This window comes from Exophiala spinifera (assembly GCF_000836115.1).
Source record: "Exophiala spinifera strain CBS 89968 unplaced genomic scaffold supercont1.5, whole genome shotgun sequence".
NCBI lineage: Eukaryota > Fungi > Ascomycota > Eurotiomycetes > Chaetothyriales > Herpotrichiellaceae > Exophiala > Exophiala spinifera.
The window spans coordinates 867,476-890,094 of record NW_015622517.1 but is presented as its reverse complement, the minus strand read 5'-3'; the positions used below and the strand labels follow the sequence as shown (position 1 = coordinate 890,094).

Sequence of the window (22,619 nt, the reverse complement as noted above, 5' to 3'; positions counted from 1 at the left end):
GCATTGATTGATAGAGGTACTTTGTAAAAGCACACAGGGTTATCATCATCATCATCATCAAAGGCGAAGGAATGGCAGAAACCTCCGTTCCCGATGCAAACCCCCGCGCCCGTTCTTCCTCGTCAATTAGAAACACCAAAAGCCGGTACAGTACATGAACGCGCACGAACCCCCGGGCCAACATACAGACTGTAGTGGGCCAAGGTACATACCGTAAGCAAGAAATATATTGTACAGACGCTGGGCCCGTGTCTTCTTCTTCTTGCTTCAACAAGCGTAGTCATAATAAGCTGAGTACCTAAGAATGTCCACCGACCCACACGACCATCACCATAACAGGCACATACATCCCACACCACGGCACATGTACCGAGAGGGCCATGGTCCCGGCGTCGAAGAAACCGAAATCAAGTGTAGATACTCTGTGAGTAGCCAAAAAGTCAGTACAAAATATGAGTGGCATAAAGTGAGAGACGAGGAACAAGGTAAATAAAAAGTAAGCAAGAAACCCACCTCAGTGTAAGAATTGACCTGTAGTCCCCTCTCGGCCATATTTTCCTCACACAAAAAGTCCAACGGCATCCAGACGAGGTGGCCTCGAATCTTGTCGAGTTCCTTACGAACCATTTCGGCTGGCATGTGCGGGTCGTGCAGGTGACCCTGCTTGACGGTCTTGCGGGGCGCGAAATTGTCATAGTCTTTCCACGTCTTGATGTTGACGTCCGGGTCTGCACGGAAGAGATGTCTATAGACGTCGGTGTTGACGGTGGCCTGGTTGGTCCATTTGTCCCAGACATCGTCGCCCAGGGGGTCTGCGACAAACTCCCACTCTTCTCCGCTGTATTCTTCGTTCATGCACACAGTCGGAGGCTGGGCGTTGGGGTCCTTGGATGCGTCAACACCCTGGGCTTCGATCATACCCAGGTGCTCGCGCCAGAGGTGTCGGCGAAGCGTGGCGGCGTGGAAGCCCGCCTGGTATGGTTTGCCGTCCATGGTCGACTCGATGGTGCGTGTGTCAGTCATGACAATGGAGAGTTCGCTGTCATGCGAGCCGAGCTGGGACCTGTCATTCAAGTTACTCGACCCGCAGATGACTGTGCGGTCATCGACAATGAGGAGTTTGGCGTGGATGTACAGCTCCTCTTGGACAAAGTTCGCTTTCTCGTCCTCGGGCTCGCCTTCCCATGGCTCTTCGGTCACGAGACCGCCGCGAGCCATGGCATCCTCAGCGATCGAGTCAGCCGACGTTACGGGGTCTTTGACGTCGAGTTTATGCCGAGCAGCCTCAAATTGTCGTTTGCGGTCGATGATGCGTTCCTGTTCATCCTGACTGACACCAGGGCCGGCACCGTGGGACTCCCCTTCCTGTCTCTCGCCTTCGTAGCCGTGGATGCCGGGGCCCATGATCTCTTCGGCTTCGGCGCGCTGGAGCTCCTGGTACGAGACCCCGGATTCTTTCTCTTGCTGGATCAAGGCTGGGGTCTTGTTGATACGGTCGTACGCACGTAGATTGAAGACAAAAATGTACTCGGTGGGATCGAAACCCGCGGCCTTGATTTGCCCCATGATACTGTGCTCGCCGCGGTTGATAGACTTGTATTGGTAGTCCATGATGGCTCGGGTGCCTATGGCCGCGTCGTCACGCAAGTCACCGGCAAAGCCTGGAATGGCAGGGATAACTATGATAACTCGGAATTTGCGACCTTCTTTTCCAGCACGAACGCATGCATTGACAATCGCGCGGCCGATTGTGTTGTGTATGGGGAATTGTTGATCACCAGTCGCGGTAATGAAAAACTGGTTTTCAATGTAGACATAGTGCTGGGCGTTCTCGATGACTTCCGCGTAAGCGTTCTGAATGCTATGGTCGTTTAGGATACCGCTCGACCAGTCATCACTGCTACGCACAACTTGTGCGTGCACACTACCCGCGTTCTGGAGTCCTTTGCTCTCGAGGGGGCTGAGTGGGTGCTCGATGTACTCGCCCACGGGATGCTTGGGGCGTTGGATGGAGATCAGATCTTCATCAGGATTGGAGCCGTCAGCTTTAGCGCGTGTAGTCATGCAAAGATAGTCGACCCCTTCAGAACGTTTGTACTTGTCGCGTTTGATAAAGTTCCATCGGAGAACAAAATGTTCTGCAATATCGATCACACATTCACCAACTAGGCCCATGGCCACATCGTGCCAAGGCATGCGACCATAATCGGTCTTGTTAAGTTCATTGTTGTACCAGTCTTGGACGGTTTGGAAGTCCATGATTCTAGAGGGGTCAGGTAAATATTTCGCAGAAACATTATTTCGGATCACTTACCGGTTGTTGTTGAAATCCTGGCCAGGGAACAGTTCGTTTACAACACCCGACGGATGGACATCTGCTAGGAGGTGCTGACGAAGATCCCATCGGCCGAAGCATAAGTCGAGGCCACCAATAAAGGCCAGGTGGTAGTCAATGACGATAAACTTCTCGTGGTGGGCCCAGTAGAATGTCATATCTCCCATATTCTCAAACACATTGTGATCTGGATGTCGCATAACGTGGATGTTTCCGTGGCCTGGAGTGCCTTCGGGACAGAGAGCTCGAAGGGCATGCTTCGTATGGGCAGAGTTGCAAGTCAGTGCCTGTTGCACCTCCTTGTAGACAATCACATAGACTTGAACACCTCGCTCAGCTGCTCGCTTGATGACCTGGTCCAAACGCCACTCTTGATTGAAGAAGGCGGGGCGGCGCATGAAGATTTCTGGCGAAAGCCACCAGTCGGCAATGTAGATGGTCTCTTTGGCATTCTCGATACCAACCGAGACAGCCCAGAAGTAATCGCGGCCATCAACATACCACTTGATTTTGTTATTGTCTCGCTCGGGGAAGAATGATTTGAAGCGATGGCCGTCGCAGATGGCCGCTCTTTTGCGATCGGTGGCCTTTTCATGCTCCTCGTCATGGCGATGATTCGGATTGACCAAGTTCTTGAGCTTGCCTATCTTGTGCTTGAGATGGATTGCTTCAATTTTGGCATCGTGAAGCTTGGTGTCTGTGCAGGGTTAGTGACCTGGGGGGGAGCATCGGACAGGGTTATTCCGCTACTACTGGTGCTGACCTTTGAGCTTCTGCCGGAGTGACTGCATATCGACGGACTTTTCAAGCCTGGAGTCTATCGAATAACTTGTATCCCTTGACCTTCTCTACACCCTGTCAACCCACGAAATCAAGAATTAACTAGAATAGAAATAGGCAACTCCTCGCGAAGGCAGCAAGGGTGAGTCCAGGCGCAACCAGGCGCTGCTGAGGGGTAGAGACAATGAGGAAGCGTGCTTCAGCAAGCGACCGATCAGGCTGACTGTCGTTGAAGAGGCGCGTGTAAAAGTAGATTTCAGGACTCGGGGCTGGAAGAGAACAGAAGGATAATGTTTCCTGGCAGTCAAGTGTGTCTCTCGGCCTTGTCAATGTCAGCGTCGGACGACCGTGGGACTTGGACCTGGACCTGGACTTGGTTCTTCTCCTCTTCGTGCGCATTTGCCCAGTCGCTGGACGTGGAGGTTGCGCGAATGCAAGATTCAGCCCACCACTAGCAATACTACGTCATCGACGCCCCTCCACCTGATGTATCTGGGACCAAGATTTTCCGATTCCGGTGCCGATGCCCGATGCCACCAACTCCACGATCTCATGTGCTCGTACATTGTATACCTGTACTATACATAGGTGTGGTGACTGGACAAAGCTGGTTCTGTCTTCCCAGCTTGTCCACATAGACTTCTTTATGCCTTCTCCTGTGTCCCTTGCACCGCAGGCAAGCGTTCACTCCAAAGAACGGGACATACGGCCCGGGAGGTGTCAGCCATAAACGGTCCCAGATTGAGATAGTCATGTATCGCCCATCTATGTTCCCATGATACTATTACATCCATCCAAAAGAACCGTCAAATTCCCAAACAACCTCGTCGCGGGCTCCAAGACGAATATCCTCGAAACTTGGTACTTCGCCAGACTCGTGATATCGAACCAGTCTGTCCATATCCTCATCGTCCATATCGTTAAAATCAGCAGCGCTCCATTTGTCGCACACCTCACTCATCCATGCCATTCTTTTGCTGATGTCTCGACTGGTTTTCCCAGACGCAACCTTACGCAGTTTTCGTCTGAGTTGACCGACTCTCTCGATGCTGGCTCCTGTGCCTTCGGGAAGCATCTGGCCGATCTGTCGTCGGATGGCGGCAGCCATTCTGGGCCCGTTGCCGTTCGTTGAGACCATGATCTGGAGGGGACCGTCGCGATGAACACTGCCAAAGTAAAAATCACATTCTGGGGGGACGTCTGCGATATTGGCGGGCACTTTCATCTGCTTGCAATATTTCCAGATTCGTGTAGAGGCATCAGGGTCGTCGATGGCTGTCAACACCATGGCGACTTTCTTTTCAGGTTCGAGATCAAGAGGTAAGAAGACGCGGTCAACGTGCTTCACCTGCCCATTGTTGACCCGGTATGCCACCTCTTCATTGAGCCCCTGACGAGGACAGACAACCGTGACTTTGGCGTCAGCATTAAGGAGGTTGACAATACGACCAGCAGCGACCTGGCACAATCAGCTTTGCGCCACGGGACGATAAACATGCTAGAAGACTTACTTCGCCGCCGCCTACAACTAGGACTTCTTTGCCCTTGATTTGCCACGCGAGAATCAGGGATCCCCCTCCCTGGATCTCTGGAAACTTTGTAGACATGATAGAAGCATTATGCCAGGGACCCTGAAGTGAATAACATGAAGACGAAGAAGAAGCGAGGTAGTTGAGAATGCATGATGCAAGATGCGCCCTTGACCCGGAAGTGACCCTAGCCACTAACTAAGTTAATAAGATAAGCGTTGGTGAGTGGTAGGCAGATAAGCTACCTAACAGAGAATGTGTTGAGACTTTGGGGAGTCTTATAGGGCGTAATGCACCTATAAGCCAGCAAAGAAGTCCCTCAATTGTTAGGGGTGAGTGCCTAGGAGGGTACCAAAGTTCTAGGCGACATTACGACAGCTTATAGGCCTTCGAGCCTACCCCGATAGGCTGCATTAGGCAGGGAAAGCCTATAAAGCTCAAGAAAATTATTCTCACTCAGGAAGGTGACGCGACTTGACGTTTTACCCACTGCAGTCGCCGATAAGATAAAAAAGAAAAATAAAAGGTTCAATCACGTGACCATTTGCTCATTTCTATCTCAGATCTCCTTTCGCAAAGACAAAAACATGGCTCGTTTCCGTGCGCCGAGTATGGATTAATTGACCAAAGTCAAGCCAAGTGTATTTAGCGAACTCCAGAAAACTGTCACTCGTGTCGAGGTCTGGCAACGGCTCTGGTGATTGTCGCCGAAAGCCACCATGAGAGGAGTCAAGGTCTTCTCTGGGAGGTCTCATCCTACCCTTGTCCAATCGATATGCGAGAGACTAGGGACTTCACCAGCCAACGTCGACTTAGGGAACTTCGCGAACGGAGAGATCAGTGTGCAGATTGGCACGTCGGTCAGGAATGAGGATGTCTTCATCGTTCAGAGCGGCAGCCGCAACATCAACGACAGTGTCATGGAGATGCTCATCATGATCGCAGCATGCAAAGGTGGCTCGGCTAAATCAATCACTGCAGTTATCCCTTACTTCCCATACTCTCGCCAGTCCAAGAAAAAAAGCCACCGTGGTGCAATCACGGCAAAGATGCTTGCTAACCTGATGGTCGTTGCCGGGGTAGATCATGTCATTACAGTCGACCTCCATGCCTCACAGATGCAGGGATTTTTTGGCAAACCAGTTGACAATCTATTCGCCGAGCCTATCATTGCGCGCTGGATCAAGTCCAATGTGCCTCGCTGGCAGAAAGCCGTGGTTGTCAGCAAGAACGTTGGCGGAACCAAACGAGTCACTTCTCTGGCGGATGCTCTTAAATTGAGCTTTGCGCTGGTATCTACCGATAGAGACCGCTCGAAACCATCGCATCATCACAACAACATGATGGATAGTACCATATTTTTTGATGCTATTGAGCCGCAATCTTTACGACTAGAACATCGACAAAATGATGGAGAGGATGGGGAAGAAGCTGATTCCATTCTGGAGGATCCCTTCCAGGACACGACACGTCGCGGCCCACTTCCTCACCGCAAGAAGAGCTCCGCTAATAAGAGCGGCACGAATCGCCTGGGTCGTCCGAAAGCAGTCACCATTACATCGAGTCCGCTGATACAATCGACGCGAGTCGAGTCATCGCCCGCACCTGAGACGCCTGACGAGCTGACCCGAGCTGATACGGCACCGAGTGCGCGTCGTCCTTCAGAGTACGAACCCAGTGAAGCGCTACACGACGAGAGAGTCCGTGATGTGAGGGTGGGCCGGTTGATACAGGGTCACCTTGTGGACGACGACCACCTGTCTTCAGCCGTTTCAAGCTCAGCTTCAGTCTCAGGCGGACACGGCGATCGTAGTTCACAGATCCTGCAGGATGGGCCAGACGGTTTTGGCTACGATCCCATGACTGCTTCTTTTGTGTCTACCACTTCGTCTTTTCAGCCAGAGCATGCCCTTGGTGGAACCTTTGACGCTGCGGCGACGTCGGATGAGGAAGAGGAGCAAATCAGAAACCCTGATCTCGAACATACCATCACCCTGGTTGGCGATGTCAGGGATAAAACGGTGATTTTGATGGACGACATCATCGACAAGTCTGGATCCTGGATTGCGGCCGCGGAGACTTGTGTCAAGATTGGCAGCGCCAAAAAGGTCTACTGCGTCGCCGTGCATGCCTTGTTCGGTGACGACTCTTTGGAAGAGCTGGAGGAGTGCGACTACATTGACTACATCGTCGTCACCAATACCTTTCCGATTTCTCCCGAACGTATGCGATCTTCCAAGAAACTGATTGTTATTGACATGGCGAATCTCCTGGCAGAAGCAATCCGTCGGAATCATCACGGAGGTAAGTTGGTTGAACACATGACGGTCTTTGACCATGACGACTAACTCAACGAGTCACAGAGGACATGTCAAGTATGTTTCGTCTGCATGAGTAACTACTCTCGCGTAGATGACCGATTGTGTAGAAACTCGAACCCTTTTTGGCAGTACAGCACACACTCAGCTTCATTGTCGACTCGGACAGAGCGTTAGTCGCGGGTGCGGTGTGATGACGCGCTGTCAACATAACACCCCTGTCGAGCTGCAGCAGCCGTTGGCCGTGGTGGACACCCCGACGATCAACCCAGGGTCGAATTTCGGTTTTGTACCACACGGAAGCAACACGGAATGCATGAATGTGGGATAGGATAGCGTTGATGTGACACAGGGTTGCAGGGATAGGCATCTTCATCATTAACACGTACATTACGGGGTAGACGGCACTAGTCTTTCGAACTACCACCCTTCTAGGTAGTCGGAACTTCAAAGCCCAGAAGTATTGCTTCTATCTCAATGATTCCCAGTATTCGATGGAGTTTCGAAATCTCAGCTCGAAACATCCGTCACATTGAGGGATCTGCTCGAGATACTCCCGTATTGCGCGATAGTCGATATGTCACCTTGACTCTAATCTCTCTTGTTGATGGATGTTGAGCCCACCGCCATCACGCCAGGATCTAAGCTCGTGCACGCCCTGTGGGCTCCTCTTGTCTGTTGCTACAATACAAATCAAGATCCAAGAGAACCATTACTCGGGCCAAGTACTCCGTGCTCCGTGGCATGCAATGCAGGGCAAATTAGTGATGTATTTGTACTGTACGGAATGCTTTGTGAACAAGGGTGCTGAAGCGGACCCGCAGCTATGGATTCGCTAAGCCTCGCCCGCAAACCCATAGTCTGGACCTAGGTTGTTTTTGTTCCACAGCCCTGCAAGTGATCAGCTTCTTTCAAGTCCTTGTACGGAGTACCAGTTGCTGTACAGCACGCCGGGTCCTGAGCTTAGAGGCTGGAGATGGGCAGGGGAGCGATCCTTACTAAGATAGGCTCCTCAGCTCCCAAGCTCCATGTAACATACTAGCCTCCCGGTAGGTCGTTATTGGATTGGGGGGCTTTTTTGAGCCTCGCGATCGCGACCCTTTGAACCACGATCGTCACGACGCGAAGACCGGGGTGTGTAGATCGAGCGAATAGGTGTTGCCTTGTATCGCTTGATTTCGCGAGTCGCCTTACAGTACGTTTCTGTATGCGTCTAGAATCCTGCTTCCCACATCCCCCCAACACTTCCTCCGATGGAGTCGTACTCGTTTACTGAGTTGGAGGCTGAGACGTGCTCGATGCGCTCTCCGGAACAATTTAGTCTCAAACAACGAGGTCGGTGTCAATTTCTACTCGTGAGTTCAAGGACCTCAAGGCGGTTAGTGTCTCCCCCACGGCCTCGCAAAAGCTGGTCCACCACACACGGTACGATAACAAGTCAAACTGTAGAACGTTCTACATGTCGCAAGCCCCCACGTCAGCGTTAATGCTCAAAACGACAGCAAAGAGTCGGCGTGACTTGCTCCCAGGTACCGACTTGTTGGCCTCCTCGCCACTACCGTATTATGCTTTGACGGCGTGGACGGGGTTCCCGGACTCGCCATGCAGGGTTCTAAAGTACAATACCATGTTCCAGGTCGTGAGGCCCATACTGTACGAGCTGCTGTTTACGGCGTCTTCGCCAATTCCTAATCCACGCGGGCTACTAACTAGTTAGAGACTTGTAGCCCTGAAGTCTCACTACCTCAACATCGCTCACCCCCGATAGAGTGGGTCCCTTGCCACAGAGTCACAACATGCCTTTGCCTGGTACCTCGCTTGATGCTTTTCCCTGGTCGAACCGGTTCACGGAGACAAGATCCGCGCGCGGACCTCCAGGGATGTTCTGACCGCCTCGTACCAACGCAACACCTTCATCCTGGTGGGAAAGCTGTCAGCCTCACATCCGAAGCAACAACGGCAAGGTCCGCTAGCTTTCTTAGACCTTCGGGTGGAAGGCATCCCGCGGAGCCGTACCTTTTCTCTAGGTTTCAATTCGGGCCCATGATCTAGCCAGTGAGGGCGATGGATCTTGGTCATTACCCGGTGTTGAGACCCGCGAGCGTGCTACTCTCGTTAAGAGATTTTGAAAGGTCCCCCGTACTGTACGGTCGTACCTCATACCTAGCCGGGCAGAGTACCCAGGGATGTGGTCCCGGAGTTCACACATGCCAGCTGTTGTTGATCATGCCTCATCCGGTATATCACTCCAGTGGATATCCATATGGGTCCGGGAGAGAGAAAAGTCTCGCTTCACTTCTACTTTTCCAATTTTTGTCCCGTCACACTTTAACGCCCTTGCTCCGTCAACATGTCACATTCAGCCTGCTCGTATTCCTGGATCTTTCTGATACTGGTGCTTGTATGAGCTCGGCTGGCGGGTGTCGACCCCGTCTCAACAGCGCTCTGTCGTCGTCATTGAAGGGTATATTCCCTAATTAACCTGGCGTTGGCACTGGCATCGAGCATTGAAATAATGAGGCAAAGGTGACGGTGACGCTGTCAAACTCACACACGCCCTCTCTCGTTCACACTCTTCTCATATCATCACTCTCAATCACCATCAACTATTACTGTCACTCGTGTAGCCAACACTACTTAAGCGCTGCTGCTGTCGCTACCTGAACACCTACCTCATCCTTGATAAGGAATCAGAGAGCGTTATCATACTCAGAAAACGAAGAGGAACTCAACGCTCGCTAAGACGAGAAGCCCATCCCTGCTTGATCCATCCTTAGATTTCTACCTCGACGCAAGATATCCTACCGACTACATACGGATTCACTACTCGTGAAACGAAACAATGGCCAACAACCGACGAACCAATACTGATGTAAGGTTGAACACCGGTCTTTTTGATCTGACCCGCTCATACTCTTTTGAGTCCTCTGGGTTCCCTTCTCTTGCTCCTTTTCTTCTTCCTTCTGTGAAGTTAAAGAGAATTCTAACAAAACTGACTCTTCTTTTCATCCTTGGTAGCCTGCCAACACACGTCTCAACTTTCGCTACACCCAGAAGAATTGCCCCGGCCACGAGTACGTCGGCAAACTAAATGAAGGTGGTATGACCCCGATGGAATGGACCTGCCACCACTGCGCTTGCAGGACGAAAAAGGCATGGGAATGCCAGAACTGCGGCTTTCTCATCTGCAACCCTTGCTCGATCTACAGCACTCAGGTCACCGGCAAACTGGCCAAGGATCAGCCCAAGTATATTGGTCGAAAATATGGTTGAGTGATGTTAGATATGTCATATTGCCATTCGTCGCTCTCTTTTGCTGACCTGACGAGTACTGCCGACGTGCATTATCAGGCTGCTGGCGGCGGCGGCGGTGGTGGTGTTGGTGGTAGTGATAGTGATGTTTAGATACGGCCACTGGTCTAGATTACTGCTTTTTCTTTTCTTTTCTTTTCATGGAGAATCCGGATACAAGCTACAACGACACCGGCAACGATACAGGATACGGTGCACGGAGTTATCATCATCTCTGGGTTCTTATTTGGTCGGATGCCTTGTGGCTGTTCTCACCTCACCTCTCCTGGATCAGCATCTCCGTCTCTGTGTGGATTTTGTTTTGGGTGGCCGAATTGTCAACATTCAAACGACTATGGGAGTGCCTCTTTGTTTTTTTTTATATGCCGACAAATTTGAGCGACTTGGTCAAAGAGAATCGACTACGCTCGTCCCATTCTATTGCCTCTGCCTGTTCACAGGAGGGCTAGCATACGCTGAGACTCCATCGACGGACGTCAAAAAGCAGACCTCCTGGTCCAGATACTCCTTCCTGGTTTCTTCCCACATGAAAATGTTAGCTAGATCAATCAACGAAACTTCACAGTGTTAGACTCGGCCATGTAAGATTACTGGCAATCTCACATGGTTATGTCATGTTATGTCATGCTATCGTCCAAACTTTCACGCTGTCGGGTCCTTGCTCTGGGTCACCTCATCTGTGGCCGGATTCGGTGTCCAAAATGTAATAGACAGATCCAGTGTTTTCCTTGGTCGTTTGGTTCCCATCGACATCATCACGACGCAGTCTCCTATCCGTACGGAGACAACGTACAGGCACAGAACGGTATCGACACGGTTCGATTTCGACAAAGTCTACTCTCGTTACGGACCTTTGGAGGATATCACGGAGCCTTTTGTCTGGTTACACGCTCCTGGGAGCTTGCGAGGAATCAGGGCTCAACTATGTAGATAGTATGACTATTGACAACCCTGGGTCTAGATTGTCGTTGTCGATGTCGGTGTCGGTCGCATCAGATGTTCCAACGGTGCGGCACCGGTGAGTACCCTAAGCTACGTATCTTTTTCTCGATTTTGGACCTCGAAGGATCCGCGCTCGTCCCAGGCTTGTTTCAAGTCGACTGGGGGGGGGCGGAGGACATAGACGGCCGCTTCACTGACACGCCGTATCTGTATGAGCGGAGACGAGTATCTAGGATACCCTTGGAAACCGACACCTACTATTCTTCTTCTTTTTCTTTCGATTCGTTCCAGCTATTCTCGTTACGGACTTTGCTGCAAGCTACCCGAAACACATGACACTTCCGGTACAGTTGAACTCCCGGTCAGAAAGTCAGCTGATGGAACGTCGAGACGAGGGGCACGCGGAAAGGTGTACGGTGGGCTTGATTTTATTTTGGGGTGGCGGACGACTTGCGACGAGCAAGTGCAGTGGGTGGTGAGACCGAAGGATCCGCAATGGCAAAAGATACTGCGTAACGGGAATGAGGACGACAGTGAGCCGCCCCAGAAAAGGAAAAAGAAACAAAGAGACATGATATGATAAAGAGTCTCTTGTACCTCCGTATTGCATGGCGACTCCTTGTGTGGAGGTTCTTGAATTCGTACGACGCACGGCACACCCTTGGAAAATGATGAATCAGATCCCCACCGTAAGTGATCCTACGTGGTGTAGACCGTGAATAGGTACTGACAGAGTGATCCCCGGGCGAGAAATACCAAGTGTACTCACTCGTAAGGAACCGAGGACGGATACTCTCCTCTGATCTGCAAAGGTCATTTTTGTGTAGGAGTGGAGTAAATAAGTAGATCGAGCAGACAGACCGAAGAAAAACATTGGAGATCCTCCTCATTATATATATTTCACCGTGCAACAGATGATGGTCGCTATTTGTTTCAATCGGCCACTGCACACCTTCACGAGCCGTTGTAAATCAACCGGCCTCCTTAGGTATGAACTTGATCAGTGGAGGTTGGTGTTTGCCTTTCTGTTGTCAAAGATGAAGAGTACATTTCGTTTCAAGACCTAAAGCAATCGAGGAATCCCCCGGGTCTTATACCACTATCTTACATCTGAACAATGCCTGTAAAGAGAAGGTGGCAATCATTGCAAGCTCAATGGCTACATCGATTAACCCTTTGATAACAGCCTATTGCAGTCTCTAACCAATAGCCCCATTTTCAAGACGCATCAACGATACTATGTATTATGAAAATTCCCTGTCCTCGAGGACAACCGGCGCCACAAGTGTCCAACTGTAGATCCCATAACATACCCAGGCACTGATGATTTTGATCCAACTTGCCCAGTATGTACGTCCAACAGGAGTAAAGTCGCTCGAGTTCTCCGGGTCCATCTTCTGTGTCAAAAGCGTCGCCACCCAGCACGTTGCCATCAGGAAAATAACATGGAAGAGACTGTAGTTGTATTGAGTGCCTTGACGCTCATCGTCCTTTGAGTTCACAGTGTTGTCATCTTCTTCATCAGAGTCCTCATCTAACGCCGAGGCAGGCAGGGCTCCACTCTCCACTGCAGCCCTCATAATTTCGCGACGAGACGCAGGTTGTTGAGTGACCAGACCGTGCTCGTATTCATCTTGACTGAGTTGGACATACTTGTTCTTTCCACCGTTTGTGCCAATGGCGAACCCTTGCGTGGCTGCCCTAGTCGTCGTGTAGGCGATTGTAAGCATAGTCACGATGGCACCAAGGACGACAGTAGTAGTCCTAGCACCTCGAGCTCTGACGAGTGGATTGCAGTGCTTGTCGTCAGGTTCCATGCAGACAGCCGAGAAGGTGAGATAGGTGCAATAGGCTGCGACCATGGCAGATTGAGCCAATCCTGCTTTAGGATTGGCATCTTGAATGGCTGGCTGGACGCTGAGGATAGTGATGACAATGATCATAATCAGGTTGATAGTGATGGCAGTGATGTTCATGCTGCATCCACTGCTGGCGAAGAAAATGTACATGACGATTGTCATGGCGATGGCGGCCACGTACATGCCCAAGCTTGACCCCATAAGTAAAACTTGCCACAGTCTGTAGTTGGGACCGTCGCCTTCGTCAATCTTGTCCTGGCAAAGTTCGGCCCAAGAGTGTGCGAGATCGACCAGAAGAATAAGACCCAACAAGACAAATAGCATGGCTCCGAGATAGGCGACATAGTTTCCCCAAAGGAGAAAGAAACCTTCAGGTATCAAGAACGAAATTACCACAAAGGCCAACCATGCCAGGATCTTTGGACCCCAGAACCCATTTTGTAAGCCTGCCCTTGTATCCTTTGTGCTTCGGACGCCAATAAGAAGGACGGAGAGGATCAGATGGAATAAGGCAAGCGCAAAGTTGATGCGTTGAACTGCGAAATAACCATAACATTTAGACGAACCACACTTGAAAGTCATGTAGTCGAGCGTGAGGTGCTCGAGTTTTCGGATGGCCCAAGGAGTGAGCATTATCCAGGCCAATATACTGTTGACCAAGAGGATCATGGCATAGGCGATTCTTGTAGCAATCGATGATCGAAACTTGGACATGCCGCATGGTCCACAGAGCATTGAACAGGACGCCGCACCGCAGCAAGATGCGCCCACCGACCACACGGTGGCGGCGGAAGGTAGGAGGAGCGCTGGAATCGCAAGGACGCCGCCCATCGTGAGAGACGATGTGCTTCGAGGAACTAACGATGGTAGTTGCTGATTGAGAGAGTTGGCCCCAGGCCGATCAATATACGCTCTACAATGTGGAGGGTTCGGAGTATCGCTGTCAGGTCGTGGACGTTCAATGGCGTGTAGAGTAGGTAGAAGCGCAGGCGACGGGCAAGTGAATCAACCAGGACTCGGCTAACACGGCGATGACGTTAAACGCACTAGCATCAAGAGGAAGGTGTGCCGAGTATAATCCAGCATCTGATTGGATGGATGCTCTTAGTGGAAACACCCCAATATGTCCGACACTCGGGACTTTCAAGTTGGTACATTGGTTGATGCTCAGGGCGTTGACAGCAGCAATCGTTGCACCGTTATCTCGCCGGCTCTTCCACCTCTTGTCGAGCGTCAGGAGTAACTTCTCACTTTGTGCAGGATGAGCTGATCCTCGAGTGGCGTCTGCAACCATACACCATGATACTGTCTTCAGACCCTCCTACGAGGGCGCGAGTCTTGTCCGTGATCGCATGTACGACAATTGCCCTTGCATGCGGCACAAACGTATGCTGAACCCCAGAAACGCAGGAGATGGCCTCAGCTGACCATGTGCACAGTATGGATACTCAATATGGGGCCCAAGTTTCGCTACCCACCTCAAGTTGTCTGCTACCGATAGTAACCTCATTGTACGAAGCGAGATGCACCTCGAGAGGAGACCTGGGCTGATGTATACATAACAGGGAACTATTGGCAACTTGGGCATGTACGCGTTCGGCATTCCCTCTGGAATCATGGTAGATGCAAAGGGTCCCCGCTGGGGTGTTGCGTTGGGTATCTGTCTGTTTGCTGCAGGATACTACCCGATTTCTCAAGGTACGACCAACCGGATACGCCCGATGAAGGATGTGCATGGGTTGACAACAGGACATAGCCTACAATGCTGGACCAGGGGCATACAGCGTGGGCTTGATATGTCTCTTTTCTTTCCTCACCGGAGCCGGCAGCTCTTCTGCGTTTACAGCGTCTCTCAAAGCCGGTGGGTATGATTGTCCAGACCAGTCGACATATCGTTAACTCGCAATAGCCGCACTGAACTTTCCTGAGTCTCGGGGAACAGCAACAGCCTTTCCGTTGGCGGCTTTTGGATTGAGCGCGATGTTCTTTGCAACAATTGCACTGCTCATCCCCGCCGGGACCGAGAACTTCCTCATTCTGCTGGCAACAGGCACGGTCTTGATGCCACTGCTTGCTTTTCCCTTCCTTCGTGTCATTCCCCACCATTCGTACCATCATATACCTCAGCAAGATCGTCAAGCGATGCACAGGACCCGATCGTTCGGAAGCCATGATTATTCCCCTACTGAACAACCAGGTGCGGCACATCCCACAAAGAACACCCCATCCTCGAGCAGCACAATATCTCACAAGCCCGAAACGACCCCCGGTTCAGGGGACGAGCATTCCTCCCTCCTCTCCAGTTCCGATGCGGATGATGTAGAAAGTTCCAGCCACCCAGATTCTGACAGGAATCATGAGTCCCCTCATTTAGACATCAGGGGTTTCGCACTTCTCCCATTGCCTGAATTCTGGCAGCTTTTTTCCATGCTCGGTCTCCTGACCGGCATTGGCCTTATGACTATAAAGTAACGTTTTCTCTGTGCAACCCTGTCTCTGGCCACCTGCTGATCAATTGTCTAGCAATATCGGCAATGATGCACAGGCACTTTGGAAGCACTACGACCCGTCGGTCACACCGGCGTACATTGAGAAGCGCCAGGCGATGCACGTCTCGATCCTTTCGTTCTGCAGTTTCGCAGGCCGTCTGACAAGTGGCATCGGCTCCGACGTACTCGTGTCCAAGCTTGACCGCTCTCGCTTCTGGTGCCTTTTCGCCTCGGCGGTAACGTTCTGCGTTGCGCAGATCGCTGGCACTGCCATTTCGACACCCCGTTTTCTCGTCATCCTCTCGGGCCTGACGGGTTTCGCGTACGGGATGCTCTTTGGCGTCTTCCCTAGTCTCGTCGCGCACTGCTTTGGTGTGCACGGCATGAGTCAGAATTGGGGAACAATGACCCTCGCGCCCGTGATATCGGGCAATATTTTCAACATATTATACGGCCGCATATACGATAGCCATTCGATCAAGAACGAGGCCGGCGACATGGAGTGCCTGCAGGGTCGAGAATGTTACCGATCAGCCTACTGGGTGACGTTCGTGGCGGCGGTCCTCGGCGTAGGATGCTGCCTTTGGAGTATATGGCACGAGTACCAGATTCACCGCGCACGCCATGGCAAGGAGCATACCGAGCATCATGAGAGAACAGCATAGTGCGAGCATTTTATTTTTACCTTAAGCGATTCCCGGAAACTTGATCCGTGCAGAAAAGAGAAGTGTCTTGATCATGACCTGGACAATATGTAACAATTTGGAGGCTTAGTTCTGGAGATATGTGCACGCGTACATGAGTACATACCTAACTGCTTAGTACATACCTGAGATGTGTGACGTTGGACACAACGTGAGAAACTAGCATAGCCAAACTTTGGAATTAGAGATAGAAAGTATACACACGTATGATGATTGATTGTCTTGGTTTTGGCCTCTACTACTATGAATGGATGCTTTGATCGTCGGTCGTAGTCATCACCACTCTTGTTGTTGCTGATTGATTCGAGAGTTTGGCCCCAGGCCGACCAATGTTCGCTCTACAATGTGAGGGTTCGGAATCATCTCTGTCAGATCGTTGGAAAGATCTCATAAGAGTAGTGGTTCCAGATCACAGGTCTTCACAGTGGGCGAAACTCCCATGCGTAGAGGCAGCGTTCTCGAGATCACGGTGGGCGTGTCACTCTGAGGAGATCGAAGGTCGGATTGTAGCAAAAAGACGCTCGTACAGATGATGGCGTAGGTTCTGCAACTGTAACAGGGTATCATGTCTATTGACTGAAGTGCAGCTTCTGATATGGCGTTTGTCCGTCGACTCGCATTCAGTATGAATTCTTCGGCTGGAGAGAAACGTCTTCATAGCGGGCAGGCGAGCGTCGAGCAAGAGAAGTCGCGTCACGTCTTGTCTTGCTCCGCAGTAATCCTCGCAACCGCCGCCGCTACAGATGCTTCCTGTTGAGCGGCGATCGGCGGGCTCGTGGCCAAATTACTCGGCGTGGCAGGAGTGTTTGCTGGGAGGATCTCCATCTCTGCAATCTGCTTCTCTAATTCTCGTATGCGCTGTCTGAGTAGTTGGTTTTCTCGTGTCAGCATCGCCGTCTCGGCTTGGTAGAAGGCACTTTCGTCGCGGAAGCTACCTCTCCTCCCGCCTTCGATGGGGGACGAGGGCCAGTCGCCGCTGGCTTCTTGGCTGGGCAGAGGGCGTAGTGCGGGCGAGCGGCTTGCGCTCGAAGGACCGCGGGAGGAGAAGCGTCGGGTGTGTTGCTGTGGTACAGCAGGGTGGACCGAGGGGAACGAGATCGAGCGTTCCGAGGCCGGGGTTTGGTCGTCGTCGAGAACGGCCAGGCCACCGGGACCGGGTTGTGCAGACGGGTGTGACGAGTCGGTGGTGTTCTGGCTGCTGCCGCTGCGCAGGGCGTCGAGTTGTAGTTGTTGCTCTCGAATCATCTGGAGCATGCGGTTGACTTGGGCTTCCTGCTCTTGTTCGAGTTCGTTGTGGATCTCGCCTAGGCTGGGCTGGCGCTGGTGGTGAGGGTCGCCGGTCGCTATGGCTGAGCGGCCGCCGATGGTCTGAGGACTGGCGGAGGAGGCATAGCTGTGGCTGAAGCTGAGACGAGGGTCGCTGCTCGAGAGTTCGCCTGGACTGGGCAACGCGGGGTCATTGAGGTTCAGGCTGAAATTCAGCGCGGCTTGGGAGCGGCGACGGTCGGAAGGCATACGGCCTAGACGGGGAGAGCCACGGGCACTCACAGAGGAGCGTCTGGAGGACTCGTTGGCTGCGTTTGTGATGGCAGCCGTGGCTAGAGATAGCGATGAGGCTCGAGGAGAGGGCGTGTCGTTGCGGTTTGGCGGCGAGGAGGCCGTCATGTTTCGTGACTGCATCGGCGAGGAGGACATGGATCTCGAAGGTGGGAGGGAGTTGAGGTCTGGAGGAGCCATACAGCAACAGGGGACAATGAAGAACTACAGTGATGTTGCGAGTACACGTAAGTATGTCAGGCCCGCGCAAGATTCCAGGCTTTGAATACCTGACAACGCGTGGTTGTTGTCCGCAGTGGAGGAGGCGACAAGCGCAAAGATGATCGGGCAAGTGACGGGAACAATGTTTAATGCGCCCGGTGTAAAGAAAGAGGACAGAAGATTATAAAGATGACAGTTCGAGGTACGACGGGATGTTATGCAGACAGTCTTGTTCATCAGTCAGTGAGCGATATTATGTATGATGAGATGGCAGTGCTGTGTAATCTGATGTGGTGTCTCCAACAAGCTGCGTCACAGTGGAGGACGAGGCTCGTATCCGACTCTGCCAGGAGACGGAGACAGTGGGCAGAGATGAGCTCACGTTACCTGAATCTTGCTCACTGCTTGACTGGAAGAGAGGCACTTCTGATGCAACGCTGTCGACTGCGTTTAGCCCATCAAGATACAGTAGATATCTCGGTGGTGTTGATCGAGAGCGTGAGCTACGTCATGGCGGTTAAATGATGCTCCGTAGTATCTCCGGTCGAGCATTGAGTGCTTTATGGAGATGCGACGTGTGGTAGATAGGCCCCCGGTTTACCTGCCCCAGCGCATTTTAGGCGACGCTACGTTCCCCTTAGCGGCCCCTAGACCGCTGCCCTGTCTAAGACGCGGTCTCGAGAGAGTGAGTAGGTGAATAGTGGGGAAGCTGCCCGGCCGCACTCTCATTCACGCTCTCACGCGTTTAGCTACCGAAATACGTGATTAATGACAGTCTGCTGGCTTAAACAAACGACGCTCAGGCCGAGATCTCATTGCGATAGCAAAGTTGCGACAGTCGCATTGTATCCTCCCTGGCTGATTACGACACCTCAACAAAGCCAGCGTCTTTTGGATAATCCTCTGCCTTGACTGACTCTTCCGGCGACAAATGAACACCTGAGCAAATCCCTGTCCCGAACAAGCCACTTTCCTCTCCCGTTCCTATCGCAGTCGAGACCAGTGCGACCTCCAGAATTGCGAACACAGCATTCAGCCTCAACATCATACGTTAAGAACAGGAAATTTTTTGGTCGCAGTCGCAATCAGAACGGATTGTTTGTCGCGATAAGCGAGGGCTGCCTCTGCCGTGTCCCCTTAATCGAGCCCCGATAGCGCGAGTGCAGTTGCGCCCGATATGTCCCAATAAAGAGCAACACACATAACTTTCCAGACCGCAGGACAATCGACTGTCTCAAGCAAAACAATGATGGCTTCAGGAGGGTTGCAACAGGGAGTTTATCCACAACCACCTCCTTCTTTCCCTCAACATGGCCACTCCAGCTCCATGAACGCTTCCTTCCCTCACCCTCCTCCCATGGGTTACTCCGAAGCTCACTCTGTAAATTCCACACCTGCGCCGACTCCACCACCGCCGAGGCCTGCATCGCAGCACCAGCAGCACCAGCAGATGGTGTATAACATGAGTGGCGGTAATCCCATGGCGAATGGAGGTATGATGGGCGCTCCCAACAGCTTTGGTGGGTATGCAGATCAAAATGCTTATCCTCCGCAAGCCTTTTATGGCAATGGCAACAAGCCGCAGATTTACACCGTGAGTGCGCATCGCTTTTGTTGGGGAGAACCATGTGTTGACAGATAATCTTCAGGCTGTGTATTCAAATGTCTCGGTCTTCGAAATGGAGGTGAATGGCATAGCTGTCATGCGACGCCGCGCGGATTCTTGGCTTAATGCCACTCAAATTCTCAAGGTTGCAGGAGTCGACAAGGGCAAGAGAACCAAAGTGCTCGAGAAAGAAATCACCGGCGACCATGAAAAGGTACAAGGTGGGTATGGCAAGTACCAAGGTACCTGGGTGAATTACCAGCGAGGCCGAGAATTCGCACGGCAGTATGGTGTAGAGCAAGTCCTTCTTCCCCTTCTTGAATACGACATCACTTCCGATGGTATGCCCGGTATGAGCCACGGAATGGAGACCCCGACCAAGGAGCAAGCCATGGCGGCACAACGCAAGAGAATGTATGGCGGCGACGGACGACAGATGTCGCAGACATCAGGAGGCACCTTTTTCAAGAACATGTCTAGCACGGCTGCCAATGCAATTCACGCTCTCAACAGAACGCGTCTCGATTCGCCCAATCACATGGACGGCCGCCGGTCTGTTGGTCCTCGTCGCCAATCTCAGTCGCAGGCATTCACTTACGGGACTGACGGACTGTACGGCCAGGCAAGCCAGCAGAGTATGCCAAGCATGACTTCTCAAGACAGTTTTGGTACCAACGGGGCCATCATGAGCCAAAGTGCGAGCTTTGCAGACTTTCCCGCTCCAGATGCCCAAGAACCACCGCGTAAACGTATTCGACCATCACCTCAATCATCATTTCTCGCAGGCCCCTATGATGCTTCGCTCGACATGTCACTAGTCGACGGCACTTCAACCGAACCCAATGCGTCCTTCTTTTCACAACCAAGCCAGTCCTTCATTGCACCTGACCCTCTGTCGTACGGACTGGAGCCTCTTCCACATCCTACTGGACGGATCGACGAAGAAAAGAGGGAGCTTCTACTAGATCTCTTCCTTGACTCAAAGCGTACGGATTTCGATGACCACCCTGCATTCCTGCGGCTCAGTGGTGAGGAATTTGAGTTTCCAATCGATGGCTCGTGTAATACTGTATTGCACTGGGCGGCAACATTGGCACGAATACCTCTGGTACGAAAGTTACTGGAAAAGGGTTTCAATATGAGGCGTACAAACAGTGGCGGCGAGACCGCTTTGATTGCTGCTTGTTCTGCACGAAATAACCTGGATACCAGCAGCTTCCCGGAGCTTCTAGAACTCCTCGGACCTAGTATCGAAGTTAGGGATGGCCGAGGTCGGACAATACTGCACCACATTGCTGTGTCGTCGGCCATGAAGGGTCGAGCTGCCGTTGGCAAGTACTATCTCGAGTCGTTGCTCGAATACGTTGTCAAACAGGGGGCTTCACAATCATTGTCATTCGAGTCCATGAATGGAATGAATCACGACAATAAAATGACACTGAACAGATTCATGTCTGAAATCGTAAACGCACAAGATAAGGCAGGTGATACGGCTCTGAATCTGGCGGCTCGGACAAATACCACGACTATCATTGAGCAACTGATTGAAGTTGGTGCAGACCCTCACATTCAAAACCGCGGAGGACTTAGTCCAATGGACTTCGGCGTCGTTGGTGGCCACGTCAACAATCAGACATTGGACCAGACCATGACAATGTTTGAACAACCCTCTGCGGCAAATGGTCCGCCTCAGAAGTCCTTCGAAGATGCTCAAGAAGGACTCATGTCTTGTACGTACTCCGCCTTTATGTATTGAAACGTCGAGGCTAACCAGTGGCAGCAATTCGGGAGATCTTGTCCCAATCAGAGGCCGACTTCACGTCAGAGATGAAGGAGAAGAAGGAGATCCTTGACAAGACGAATGCCGCTTTGAAAGAGTCGGGCACGTCATTGGCAGAGGAGCGACGACGTCTCGAAGAAGCACGAAGTAAGGTTCGCGAAAAGGAGGATCTGGAGCAAAGAATCAACAATTTGCGTCAAGCAACTGCGAAACTGCGAGCAGAGTTGAGTGAAACTGACCCGCCAACCGCGATACAAGAGAACGTGGTGATCGGCGAAGCGGATAAAGGCCTGGACCTAGATGGCCAGCTTCCAATGGTCGCACAACTGTTTGCAGATGGCGAAACCGACCCTAGCACTATGGCCCTGACACAGGAGCAAGCTAATTTCCTGGGGTGCCTCGAACGCGCGGAGGTGCTATCTGGACGAGCAAAGGTGTATCAACGACACAATCAACAACTCGAGCAAATGGCCAAAACTCTCAAGGCTCGCAGTGGTGAGTTGGAAGAGCGATACAAGAAGATTGTCAGTCTGTGCATTGGCCAAGACGAGGACAAAGTGGACGGCTTGTTGGACCACCTCGTGCAAGCGGTCGTTAGTGAACAAAAAGAGATGGGCAACGATTCGCAACTCGGACGAGTGAGAGATTTCCTTCGATTGGTGCAAGGATCAGCAAATTGACGGACGAGATGATGCCTTTTGAAGAAGATGACCTCCAGGGTACCACCGGCTGGCTCGCTCGAGTGTGCGAGCAGTGGTAGTCTGTACCATATTGTATTGTATGTGCACAATTTGCCTATCCACTTGGATAGGAAGCCCACTACTGGCAGACATTTTGACCGATGCCAGGATGAGAATCGAGATACGGAGTGCATGCATGCCAGCCGCTTAGAGCACTGGCTTTTAGTACCAAGCGCACAAGTTACATAGCCCGTGTCTCCATCGAGCTACCAATCTTAATTGCAGGTTACGCAACTGAACACCTTCGGCGGCACATACAGTACGTACTGTAGGTTGCTCGTAGTGTGAGTCGTCGGTCTGTCGTGCTCCGATCCCGATGAACTGTCGCGGTCTGTGTGTACGAGTGTTACGTAGGTGCAGTCGAGAGTTTAACCCGTGGAGTGAGGGAGTGGTATGCACGGCCTCACCAGCCATCGGTATCAAAGCGCGTGCATGGACATCCCAGCCTCGCAGTCAGTTGCCAGTGC

General features: G+C 51.9%; 8 protein-coding genes across 8 annotated transcripts; 4 read left to right on the top strand and 4 right to left on the bottom strand.

The window, feature by feature from the left end:
* Nucleotides 1–407: 407 nt before the first annotated feature.
* Nucleotides 408–3,126, bottom strand: PV08_06907 (uncharacterized protein; the record flags this gene model as incomplete). Its single annotated transcript, XM_016381240.1, has 4 exons — nucleotides 408–422; nucleotides 514–2,263; nucleotides 2,315–3,032; nucleotides 3,099–3,126. 4 exons carry the CDS (start codon nucleotides 3,124–3,126, stop codon nucleotides 408–410), a joined length of 2,511 nt encoding a protein of 836 aa, XP_016234342.1.
* Nucleotides 3,127–3,899: 773 nt separating this feature from the next.
* PV08_06906 (uncharacterized protein) lies at nucleotides 3,900–4,722 on the bottom strand (the record flags this gene model as incomplete). Its single annotated transcript, XM_016381239.1, has 2 exons — nucleotides 3,900–4,574; nucleotides 4,627–4,722. 2 exons carry the CDS (start codon nucleotides 4,720–4,722, stop codon nucleotides 3,900–3,902), a joined length of 771 nt encoding a protein of 256 aa, XP_016234341.1.
* Nucleotides 4,723–5,363: 641 nt separating this feature from the next.
* On the top strand, nucleotides 5,364–6,992 carry PV08_06905 (uncharacterized protein; the record flags this gene model as incomplete). Its single annotated transcript, XM_016381238.1, has 1 exon — nucleotides 5,364–6,992. The coding sequence occupies one exon, from the start codon at nucleotides 5,364–5,366 to the stop codon at nucleotides 6,990–6,992; it is 1,629 nt and encodes a 542-aa protein (XP_016234340.1).
* Nucleotides 6,993–9,804: 2,812 nt separating this feature from the next.
* Nucleotides 9,805–10,235, top strand: PV08_06904 (uncharacterized protein; the record flags this gene model as incomplete). Its single annotated transcript, XM_016381237.1, has 2 exons — nucleotides 9,805–9,834; nucleotides 9,981–10,235. The coding sequence occupies 2 exons, from the start codon at nucleotides 9,805–9,807 to the stop codon at nucleotides 10,233–10,235; spliced, it is 285 nt and encodes a 94-aa protein (XP_016234339.1).
* Nucleotides 10,236–12,460: 2,225 nt separating this feature from the next.
* Nucleotides 12,461–13,906, bottom strand: PV08_06903 (uncharacterized protein; the record flags this gene model as incomplete). Its single annotated transcript, XM_016381236.1, has 1 exon — nucleotides 12,461–13,906. The coding sequence occupies one exon, from the start codon at nucleotides 13,904–13,906 to the stop codon at nucleotides 12,461–12,463; it is 1,446 nt and encodes a 481-aa protein (XP_016234338.1).
* A 468-nt stretch (nucleotides 13,907–14,374) lies between these two features.
* Nucleotides 14,375–16,229, top strand: PV08_06902 (uncharacterized protein; the record flags this gene model as incomplete). The annotated part of the gene is made up of 6 exons (XM_016381235.1): nucleotides 14,375–14,461; nucleotides 14,515–14,586; nucleotides 14,641–14,773; nucleotides 14,832–14,936; nucleotides 14,985–15,543; nucleotides 15,599–16,229. The coding sequence occupies 6 exons, from the start codon at nucleotides 14,375–14,377 to the stop codon at nucleotides 16,227–16,229; spliced, it is 1,587 nt and encodes a 528-aa protein (XP_016234337.1).
* Nucleotides 16,230–16,961: 732 nt separating this feature from the next.
* Nucleotides 16,962–18,005, bottom strand: PV08_06901 (uncharacterized protein; the record flags this gene model as incomplete). Its single annotated transcript, XM_016381234.1, has 1 exon — nucleotides 16,962–18,005. The coding sequence occupies one exon, from the start codon at nucleotides 18,003–18,005 to the stop codon at nucleotides 16,962–16,964; it is 1,044 nt and encodes a 347-aa protein (XP_016234336.1).
* Nucleotides 18,006–19,383: 1,378 nt separating this feature from the next.
* PV08_06900 (uncharacterized protein) lies at nucleotides 19,384–22,092 on the top strand (the record flags this gene model as incomplete). Its single annotated transcript, XM_016381233.1, has 3 exons — nucleotides 19,384–19,620; nucleotides 19,676–21,362; nucleotides 21,413–22,092. The coding sequence occupies 3 exons, from the start codon at nucleotides 19,384–19,386 to the stop codon at nucleotides 22,090–22,092; spliced, it is 2,604 nt and encodes an 867-aa protein (XP_016234335.1).
* Between the last annotated feature and the right edge of the window lie 527 nt (nucleotides 22,093–22,619).